The 11748-nt window shown below is 39.5% G+C and overlaps 1 protein-coding gene across 1 annotated transcript; it reads left to right on the top strand.

Annotated features, from left to right (window-relative positions):
• Positions 1 to 973: 973 nt before the first annotated feature.
• LOC132486580 (zinc finger protein 709-like) lies at positions 974 to 5468 on the top strand. Its single transcript, XM_060093975.1, is given in 6 exon segments — positions 974 to 1109; positions 1306 to 1366; positions 1773 to 3418; positions 3421 to 3521; positions 4689 to 4756; positions 5398 to 5468. Coding segments are annotated over 6 exon segments (2067 nt in total). The 3' UTR covers positions 5453 to 5468.
• Positions 5469 to 11748: the final 6280 nt, after the last annotated feature.

Raw genomic sequence — 11748 nt, 5'->3', positions numbered from 1 at the left:
AAAAGTTGGCTAGAAGCTGCCCTGAGGCACATGAGTATACGGATTTTGTAATCTAAGTTGTCAAGTCTTCTTCATGTCTGAGCTCTAAGATCCAAATTACTTTCTAGCCCATCAAATAGAACAGAGAGAGAGGAAGAATTGCATCTGTGGTGAATATTATACAAGTTAAAAGTAATATTCTCCACAGAATATTTGCATTCAACCAGCTGCATCTGATTATTTCTAATGGCCTGGAGTACCTAGAACTATATGGCCAGCTAGGCTTTGTTAAAAGTTTGCTTTCCACAGGCCTCCTGGAATCTCATATTTGGTGATGAAAACAGAAGGGAAACCCTCTAGTTCTTTACCATGTTTTTTTTTTTTTTTTTTTTTTTTGCGGTACACGGGCCTCTCATTGTTGTGGCCTCTCCCGTTGCGGAGCACAGGCTCCGGAAGTGCAGGCTCAGCGGCCATGGCTCACGGGCCCAGCCGCTCCGCGGCATGTGGGATCCTCCTGGACCGGGGCACGAACCTGTGCCCCCTGCATCGGGAGGTGGACTCTCAACCACTGCGCCACCAGGGAAGCCTCTACCATGTTTTTATTCATTGAAACCTCATGTAGATCTGCTTCATGGAGTGCTGTGAACAGTAGGTAATAAAGAAGGAGATGAAAGGTTTTCTCACAGGGAATGAATGGTCTTAAAATTATAACCTTTGTTTCATTTATATAGCATTGTGTCATTTCCCAACATACTCTAGACCCTGCCATTAGAGAGCAATAAGATGTAATATGATCACTATAAAAGTGTGTAATATCCATGTGTTCATGATGCTGTTAAATTTATGAGGAAGTAAGTGTGGACAGAGAGTTTCTGATGATCAAGTCATAGAATAAAGGTTTGGAAATAGCAGAATCATACATAACCTGCCTATAAATGGAGTATAGGTGTCCAATGCTGTCAGTCTTACTCATCCTACCATACACATATTTGGTATGTTTTAGGACTCAGTGATTTTTGAGGATGTGGCTGTGAACTTCACCCTCGAGGAATGGGCTTTACTGAATTTTTCACAGAAGAAACTCTATAGAGATGTGATGCGGGAAACCTTGAGGAACCTGGCCTCAGTAGGTAAGGATGGCAACTTTCCTTTACTTTGTCAGAGAACAAGTTTTCCTGCCCATGAACATTGTTCATGTAGAATGTGGAAAGGGAGCACATTGGTAAATAAGCTAGGCATGGTCACAGCTTATTATACAACTAGAATCTAATAATTTTTATATAATTCCTAATATTTTGGAGTCATTTTTCTGGGTTTGCATTTTAGGGAGGAAATGGGAAGATCATGACATTGAAGATCAGTACAAAAATCAGAGGAGAAAACCAAGGTGAGTCTCTCTCACAATAGAAAGTACTCTCATATCAAAGTCCTGGTATATTATGAAATTTTTAAAACAAGCAAACAAAAGAAATAAGCCTGACTTCAAATGTATTTATTCTTAGAAGATTTTCACCAAAATACCCTCTTATATATGACATACATTTTCAGTGTTTGCAAAATAGTTCACTTTGGAAACAGTATTAATAAACCCTATGTATGAATATCACTGTTTTGATGATAGCAAGGGTGAAGTCCCCTTGCAGGGCATTCAGTATATTCAATTCCAGATAATTTAGGCAAGGCAGGAAATCTACACTTTGGAGGTAAATCATAAAAATGTAGTTCAAGTATTCTAATAAATATAAAATCATTAATAAAGAAATCATTGATAATGTGCTTCTCCTATTTTACAGAAATCATGTGGTAGGAAGACTCTGTGAAAATAAAGAGGGTAGTCAATGTGGAGAAAACTTCTGCTTTATTTCAAATCTCAGTCTGAACAAGAAAACTGCTGGAGTGAAACCACATGAATGCAGTGCATGTGGAAAAGTCTTCATGCATCATTCATCCCTTAATAGACACGTGAGATGTCACACTGGACATAAACCATATGAATATCAGAAATATGGAGAGAAGCCATATAAATGTAAGGAACATGGGGAAGTCTTCCATTATCTCCAGTATTTTGAAAAACATGAAGGAAATCACAATGGAAAGAAAACCTATAAATGTATGGAATGTGGGAAAACCTTCACGTGGCTCAGGAGTTTTCAAAGACACAAAGTAACGCACCCTGGAAATTCTCCTCATAAATGTAAGGAATGTGGCAAAACCTTTATTTCTTCAAATTCTCTTCAAATACATGAAAGAACCCACACTGGAGAAAAATCCTATCAATGTATACAATGTGGAAAAGCCTATAGATACCATCAAAATTTTCAAACACATTTAAGGACTCACACAGAAGAGAAACCGTTTGAATGTAAAAAATGTAGTAATGTTTTCATTTGTCCTGGTTCTCTTCGGAAACATGAAAGATTTCATACTGAGGTGAAACCCTATGAATGTAAGCAATGTGGTAAAGCTTTCTGTTCTCACGTAGACTTCCAGGTACATGAAAGAAATCATACTGGAGAAAAACCCTATGAATGTAAAAAATGTAGTAAAGCATTCAGCTTTCTCAGTTACCTTCGAAAACATGAAAGAACTCACACTGAAGAGAAACACTATGATTGTAAATATTGTGGTAAAGCTTACAGAGATTACAGATTCTTACAAATACATGAAAGAACTCATACTGGAGAGAAACCCTATGAATGTAAACAATGTGGTAAAGCCTTCAGTTATTATAGTTCCTTGAAAATACACAAAAGGGCTCATACTGGAGAGAGACCCTATGAATGTAAGGAATGTGGGAAAACTTACAGATATTACAATTCCTTTCAAACACATGAAAGGACTCACACAGGAGAAAAACCCTATGAATGTAAACAATGTGGTAAAGATTTCAGTTCTCAAAGAGGTTTCCAAGTACATGTAAGAAATCACACTGGAGAAAAACCGTATGAATGTAAAGAATGTAGTAAAGCATTCAGCTGTCCCAGTTCTCTTCGAAAACATGAAAGAACTCACAGTGGAGAGAAACCTTATGAATGTAAGGAATGTGGGAAAGCCTTCATTTGTCACACAAACTATCGAAGGCACGTGAAAATGCACACTGGAGAGAAACCCTATGAATGTAAACAGTGTAATAAAGCATTTGTGTGTCCCAGTTACCTTCGCAAACATGAAAAAACTCATACTGGAGAGAAACCCTATGAATGTCAACAATGTGGTAAAGCCTTCAGTTATTACTATTCCTTACAAACACATGAAAAAACTCATACTGGAGAGAAACCCTATGAATGTAAACATTGTGGTAAAGCCTTTAGTTATTACCATTCCTTTCACACACATGAAAAAATTCACACTGGAGAGAAACCATATAAATGTAGTGAATGTGGAAAAGCCTTCATTTGTCACTCAAACTGTCTAAGACATGTGAGACTGCACAGTGGAGAGAACCATATAAATGTGAAGAATGTGGGAAAGCCTACAGTCATCTTAATTCCTTCAGAAGGCACAAAAAGACTCACTGGATAATCCTGAATGTAAACAGCATGGTAAGGGACTTCCCTGGCAGTCCATTGGTTAAGACTCCGTGTGCTTCCAATGCAGGGGCTGTAGGTTCAATCCCCGGTTGGGGAACTAAGATCCCTCATGCTGCATGGCGTGGCCAAAAAAACCATAAAACAAAAGTTAAACAGCATGGTAAGTCTTCATGGGCCCACATTCTTACATATGAAAGCTCCTACAGAAAAGAAGAAAAAATGTAAGTAACATGACCAAGTTTGACGGAAATTGGTTTATGTATAATGTTCTAGAAAACTTTCAGCATGAAAGACTTGTTATTAATGTTGTAAATAATGTTTATCAAACCTTTTCCTTGAAGTGCATCACTGGACTGTGGATTTCTACCGGTTTTTAGAAATGAATATTGAAGTGAGATAATTCTGCAAGTTGTTTTCAACAATAGTACATATGAGTAATAGGTAGTCATTTTTTCTTAAATTAATATTTCCTCTCAGTTTTGAGGCTGTTGGATCCATGCATGAATTAAAGTGTGTTTCTAATAAGCAATTAGGTTAATTTTTAAATAATGTTTTATTCTGTGTTAAAGGACCACTGAAAAATGATAGTTTGGTTTTTCCTACTGGCTTTGTGGTGGTTTCTAGATATCCCTAGTTCAGTATATATATTCCACCTTTGTTACTGACAAAGCTCCTCTTCAGGGGTGATGGGTATCTGAGCCTTTTTCCACTTTCCGTACGAATAAACAGTTGGAACAAATTTTTTGTGTGTGTCAAGTTTATGAAAGAATATAGTTTCATGTGAATAATTATTTTCATATTTGGGCCTTTGCTTTTTGTCCTTTATTCTGACTGGTATTTGGTGAATAGAGTTTGATTTAAGAAGAGAGATAGGACCAAAAAAATGTAAAATTGGAGATATCCTCCCTGTGGATAATGTTAGGAACTAGAGTTTACAGAATCCATCCCCCTTATGGCTCCATGTTGGAACTCACCAACAGCCTCACTTGCATAGGATTTGGAAGGCAGAAGCGAACATGGCATTAGTCAGAGTTTGGAGCCACCATACAGGTAGAGAGACTGATACATATAGGAACTTCAAGGATACCATCTTCCAGCCTATTTTCTGGATTGCTGACCTTCTAATCAACAAGAGTATCCTCAAAACCACCACCAACTGTTTGATTTCCATTTTTGTAGAGCTGTGGGTTTCCACTGATGTCTTTCCAAGATCCACATCAAAGATCCATTAAAGTTTGGATTTTTTGGTAAGTTCTTTTTTGTCTCTCAGGAGACTAATTCAGACTTTCACGCTTGGAAGTATTATCTGATTCCCCTCTTCTCTACTTATATCCATATAAGGTCTAATTTGCACAGGAAACGCCTTATGCTTTTATTAGTGCTAGTGAGAATATTTGCATTTACTAAGGTGCAGCCAGAAAAGAATGACATGGGAGAGTGTTTCTCTGCTGCACTGTGCACTGGCTGCCTTCACCTGGTCCTTCCATGTGAGAATAAGCACCTTCCTCATGTCAGCAAGGTCGTGGGTGTCTCCTATTCCTTGTAGCTGAATTTATGTCTCAATGTTTTCAAATATGTGTGTGCATTTTTTTGTCAAAGGAAACCTTCTGTATTTCTTTCATTGAAATATATTATTAACTCTTTTCTAAGCTGTCACATGTTTTTTATTTCCTGAGAGGATATATTAAAAAGTCCCATTATAATTGTGGATTTTCAAATAAACTTTGAGGTTTTCTTCATTTCGTCTTTATAAATTATGAGTCAGTGTTATCATTTCCATAAAAGTTCAGGTAATTTTTCCTCAGGCATATTTTATTTTTTAATATCTAATATGAAACTAATTTCTCACTCATAATTAATACCCCAAACTTAAATTATGTTTTTTCAGTGCCCACTTGCCAGTGACCTTCATGATTACACCTGTAGCAAAGAGAGGAGGGTAATGAATTCTGATAATAAGAATGACCGCAAGGTACACGTGACCATGAAGTGTATCATAAAGGGTACTTTGGACTTCTGTAGGATTTTGAGGCAGTCAGGATGGCAGAGCAGTCTAAGACGTTGTGTTCAGGATTTTGGCTTATGTTATATGATTTGATTGCTATTGAAGACATCAAGAATTTTTTGTATATTGAATGCTTTGAGGGCTAACCTTTCTCCTATCATTGGTAATTGTAAACTTTGTTTTCTCAAAGGCCAAAACAGTTTGATGGAATTAAATTTAATTCATGAGAAGCCCCAGTCAGTCATATTAGTAAGAAGAGGGAAATATTGGTCATTGTTATGATTTGAAACTTTATTTTTACTTTTTTTTTTTTTTTTTTGCGGTACGCGGGCCTCTCACTGTTGTGGCCTCTCCCGTTGCGGAGCACAGGCTCCGGACACGCAGGCTCAGCGGCCATGGCTCACGGGCCCAGCCGCTCTGCGGCACGAGGGATCTTCCCGGACCGGGGCACGAACCCCTGTCCCCTGCATCGGCAGGCAGACTGTCAACCACTGCGCCACCAGGGAAGCCCAGCTGTTTTTTTTAATGGATAACCAGTCGTCCCAACACCTATTCTCAATTATTTGAAATGCTATCCACAATTTTGTGTCAGTAGCTGATGATCTTTTCTCTTCTGTTAATCTTTTTTTTCTGTTTGTGACCCAATATCATCCTTTAATGACTGTGATTGTATATTTTGATACCTGGTAGTTAGAGGCCCCTCAGTATGCTTAAAAAATGTCTAGCTCTTCTTAAGTATGTATTCTTCCAGATGAGTTTTAGCATTAGCATATCAATTTTGTTAAAAATCCTATTGTAATTTTGATTGGAATTACATTGAATTTGTAAACTATTTGGGTAAAATGGCACCTTTACCAGATCAAGTCTTCCCATTAGGGAATGTGGTATGCCTTTTCATTTACGCAGTTTTTAAAGTTTCCTTCAGTGAATATTTATAGTTTTTCTTGTGTGTGTATTACACATAGAGTTTGTTCTGAGGTTTAAAAATTTTTTTCTGTGGCTGTTATTAATGAGATCAAAAGATGATCTTTCTATGTATTTTACACATTATTAAGATTATGCTGCATATACAATTCTGTGTCCTGTTTTTTTAACTTCATGTGTCATACAAATTTCTTCACTAATAGTTTTTATGATTTCATAATTGCCCATTAAATTTTCATGTCATAATTTATTTAACCATTAACATACACTTGACTTCTTTGTATTTCTCAGTGTCATATAAAATCATCTTCAAAATTTCAAAAATTTATTGTGTGCCTTATAGAGCTATTTACATAAAGTTGAGTGCTGCATAATTCAGAAAATGTCTGTATACTGAATATAATTTAATTTTCTTGATTACTAAAGGTTAATATTGAATCAGATTTTAATGTTTCTTCCACAAGGCCTATAGAGGTGTAGGACTCTTTCCTCCTAGGCTAAAGACACTAAATTGCGGTGGTTTTTGATCATTAAGTCAATTTTTATGCCTTTTTAAAATCTCTGTCCTGCTTATAGACTTCCAGTCTTCTTACTGCCATCTGCATGCCCACATGGGATAGTTTCTCCTCCCACTTCTAGTTTACCAATTTTAATTTTTTATGAGTTTGGAAACCAGACTGCCAGGTCCTTTAAAATCGAATCCAAGTAAAGATTAATAACCTATGAGAAAGGGCTTTGATGAATCTCTAGGAGTAATGGGCTTGATCTTTAGGGCATGGACTTTGGTGATCTCTGTTTTATTTCTGAAGAGGTCTTTTTCCATCTCTTTTATTTCCTTGGTTCTTTGCTGTACTTTAGATAGATGAGATTCTCCGATAGCCAAGTTACACCTGAATGAAGTTTCATTACAATTACTAGGTTGGCAACGTAACATGAAAATGCCCCGCTCCCTTTCTTCTGCTGAATTCTGACTCTTGACTTCCTTTTTTGTTCCTTTCATACTGTGCATCAGGCTTGGTTCACTCAACCTAGAGAAACTGTGACATGGGCTTCAGATGTGTTGGATAAAGTCCAATTGAAACCTTTATTTCCCCTCACTTTTCTTCCTCTCACCTCTTTTTTTAAAAAAATAATTGAAAACTCTTTACATTTCACATCAACAAAGCTATAATTCCATTATATTTTTTAAAAATTCATCTCTTGTCTGAAGCCATTTTGGATTCAAAGAAATTAGGGGTATTCCATTATGTGAAAGAAAATAAAGACAGTTTACACAACTCTATTGTATTCTTCCCTTTACTCATTGCTACTTGATAAGGGCTATGGTACCAAACCATGATTGTGTGGTCATTCTCTGTAAAGGCCAGTCATGCTCCCTTTGGTGCCAATGGCTCCTCCTAATATTTAACTCCCTTGTAAGTAAGTACTTATGTGCTTTGAGTAAGGGGATCTGCAGGCTCAATAAAACCCATACAATACTGGAGAATCGACTCAAACTTCTTATTAGTGGTGGGTCAGTGGTGTCATATTTGTATTTGGGTACAGTAAATACCCTTGATGACGACAGAATTGTAATTTCTTTAGTATATTGTCTTTGAAAAAATGTGTCAACAATGAGTGCAAAATAGGTGGTCATCAATGTTTGTGGTTTCAACTTTAGATCAACTTAAAGTTTCTTTTACAATGCCATTCCTTAGTCATCTTTTAATACATGGAATTGTGACATACTTGCATTTGCTGGTGAATGAACGTTTTAAGCTCTTACACAATGGCACAGCCTACCAGTCAAGAGTTTATTTTTGGCAGCATCTTCATTTATGGGTATTTGTTTATATGACTGTTTGAACATTTCATTACATTTTTATCACCATTTATAAATATGAATAGAAAATGGAAATGCTGATACTAGTAATAAGAAACATAGTTTTCTTAAACTTAATACAACTGAGCAAAGATGGAGTCATTAACTATATACAAAGCAGTGACTCTAATTAGGACAAAATCAGAAAATATAATACAAGCTGGAAGTACTTTTTCAAAGATCAGATCTTAAAGGTGAGTTGCAATTAGGAATTGAATAGTGATTTTCAGCGCTCTCGGGGAAAAATGCTCTCGTGATATACTGTGCATTTAATTTTTTTCATAATCAACTTTTGTATATGTGTTCAGGAGTATATGAATAAACTAGGAGGGAATGGGTTGGAAATAAACTAGGGTTCCACCTGTAGAAAGTTCCAAATGGAACTTAATTTCCCCCCCTTTCCCAGTGGAAATGTCTTTTACAGAATTTACATTGTCAATACCAAGTACTTTCAAACTCTGTAGAGAACTGAGGAAGAGGTCTGTGCCTAAAAGTGTCTGTGCCAGACAAACAGATGTGCTTTTTGCCTGTTGCTTTTGCCTACTAAGGAGCTCTGCTGCTAAAACTGAACAATTAACAGTGGTTTCTTAATTTTCAGGAAGAATGGATTTAAAGGTTTGCATTTTGTGAATTGTTCTTAAATGTTTGATACTTTCTATCTCGTGAAGAGTTGCCAACAAATTTTAAAGGAAAAAAGCAAAATCAACTATACTTCAGTAAATTTAAAAAAAGGGAAAAGGCAGACATATTATTTCTTAAAATACATTTTTTAATATGTGGGAGATCTGCATAAACAAAATATAGCCAAATTTAATGTTAGTCAATTTGTGTCAAGTCCATGTGGAAGAATTAAATCCATCAACATTTCATAGGGTTCCACAATGACTACCCGAATTTCTAAGTCCTGCCACCTGAACTAGTTTGAAAACCAACACTTGACACTTCTGACGGCCTTTTGTTATTGTGGGGGAAAGGAATATCATTAGTTCAGTGGTACAAAGTAATATTTAAAATAAATTTAAAAGACCAGAGGAGTAAAGTAAATGTGAGTGTAAGAAAAATAATGTAACAATGGCTACTGTTTCCCGGGCACTTATTATTTAGCAGGCTTAGTGCCAAGTATTTTGCAAACATAATTTGATTTGATCCTTACAACCATCCTGTGAGGTAACATCACCCATATTATTAGATAGATGAAAAAAAGAAGGCTCAGAGACTTGCTCAAGTTCACATAGCTGGTAATTGGTGAGTGACACTGAGATTCAAACCCAAGTTTCCAGATTCCAATCATGATCATGCTGTAATGCCTCTTTGTGTGTATAAAATTTTTAAAAAAAGTTTTAGAATTGATACGCAGTAAAGCACACAAATCTTTTTGCACTTATGTTAACCTTTGTAATCATTAACCACATCAAGATATTGACCATTTCCATTAACCCAGAAGGCTCCCTCCTGCCCCCTCTCAGGTCAGTTCCCCCAGAGTAATCACTACTCTACCTCCATCACCATAGACAGATCCGTTTTAGAGTAATCTAACTTTTTGGAGTTATCACCCCAAAATTCCATCTACCAATCCTTCACCCTGCCATTTTAGCCGTAGTATTCAAAGCTGCTCTAGTTCTAACTTTTCAAGCACTCACTGTAGAGACTAGCTTTTGGAAACGGTTTCATATTCAATCTCCTGTATTATTCTGAAATTCATACTAACTTTGGGGGGAAAAAAAAAGTCCTGAAGTAGATTCAAAGGATTTACCAAACCAACCTCTCTTAGAAACACCAGGGACACCAGGTTGCTTGACTGAAGTAATTTGGCTTATCTATTTCCAATCACGGCTTCTCATTAGGGGCCAGATGACCACAAAAGGTCGTCTCAGTTGATGGAAGTAAAGACTAACCAGAAAGAGTATGTGACAGTGATTGCTTTGCTTCATCTTACAGCCCATGAGGAAAACGTATGTCCAGATATCTTCCACAGTTGGCTTGCTCTTCTATGATGCAAGGGAAAGAAGAGTCAAAGGGAAGAGGATCTAGGTGGAGGCAAATGGGGAAAATAGGACCTTCAAGGAGGCTTTAACATAGGGGCTTTATGTGCCTTGCTGACTAGCTCTCAAAACCGCATTACTTTCTTGTCCAACCTGGCAGTGACAGGAGGAGTGTCACAGCTTCACCTCAGGCTCTCAGGCTGGCGTTGGTGAATTTCAGCGGTGATTTTAGACAACACAGTCGGCCTTCTCTCTCTTCCCTCCCCACCCCACCCCCCAGGGCTGCTTTTTGCACCTCATCCCCGATTCCCACCTCAGCCCAACTGTGGCGTTTCAAGCAGTCTACAGATTACAGCTCAGCATCAAGGAAAGAATAACTGACATTTATAACGACCAATGACTCACCTGTGCGTGTGAGGTGACTGAGGTGGGGGAGGGGAGGCATCTAAAGGAACGTTCCGGCCCTCAAAGCAGGAGGACTGGCCCAGAAATGGGCGCACGTGACAACAGCATCACCCAGCGCGACCTCACCCCTGGGGGCAGAGCTGAACTATCTAGGGTCTGGAGAGCTATTGAATTCCCCTTCTTCTTCCTCACAAAATACCAAGGACCCCGCCAGTCAGAGGCCCCTGAGGAAAAGAGGAATGCCCAAACCTCACAGGGCGGCAGGGCCAGGGTTCACCTTCTCCGCGCAGAGAAGGGTTCGGTCTCCGTTCTCTCTCGAAGCTGCTCATCACCCACAAACTGTGGAGAGGGCAGAGTTGCCCGTTCTTTGGAGGTGCGACGGCCCCGTCGCGAAGGCGGCGCCACCGGGAGGCCGGGAGCTGCGGGTTCCCGGGTGCCGCTCAATTGGGCTCTGGCGACGCGGACCAGTGATACCCAACCACCCCGCAGGGGAAGCTGAGAGCTCTCTGAGCGCAGGTCAGGGGTCGCCCTTACGGCCTCCGGCCTCGCCCTCCGCGCATGCTCCGCGCGGCCCCGCCCCCGGCCGCGTTCGCGTCCCAGCTGAGCGCTCGCTTCAGGGCTGAGAGCTGACGCCGAGTTGAGGCGGAGAGCCGGTGTTTGTGAGGCGGCCGCTGACAGGAGAGGGCCGCCGCGCTTTGCCGGGCGCAGTTTCACCGCAGGCAGCGGAGCGCGGCGAGGTGCTCGGGGAATTGCGGGCCGGCGGGCGGCGTCGGCCTCACAGGAGACCCCGGGGCCTGGGTCTTGACCCCCACGTGCCAGGAGCATCTCGTAGCGGCAGGTAAGAGACTGGCGAGCCGGGCGGGAAAGGTGGCTTCGGGAAGGGGGGCGTTCGTCTCCAGCGCCTGAGCTTCAGGGAGAGGGACGGGGCGAGCGGGAGACGGCGAAGTGGGCAGCCAACGGAGCCCATGGCGATTCGGCTACTGATTTATTTTGTGTCCTGAAATTTTCTTTTATGAAGGATTTGATAAGAGCTGAGAGAAAGAGTACTTGAATAACCGTAAA

This window comes from Mesoplodon densirostris, chromosome 3 (assembly GCF_025265405.1).
Source record: "Mesoplodon densirostris isolate mMesDen1 chromosome 3, mMesDen1 primary haplotype, whole genome shotgun sequence".
NCBI lineage: Eukaryota > Metazoa > Chordata > Mammalia > Artiodactyla > Ziphiidae > Mesoplodon > Mesoplodon densirostris.
This window is presented reverse-complemented; position numbering and strand designations above follow the sequence as displayed.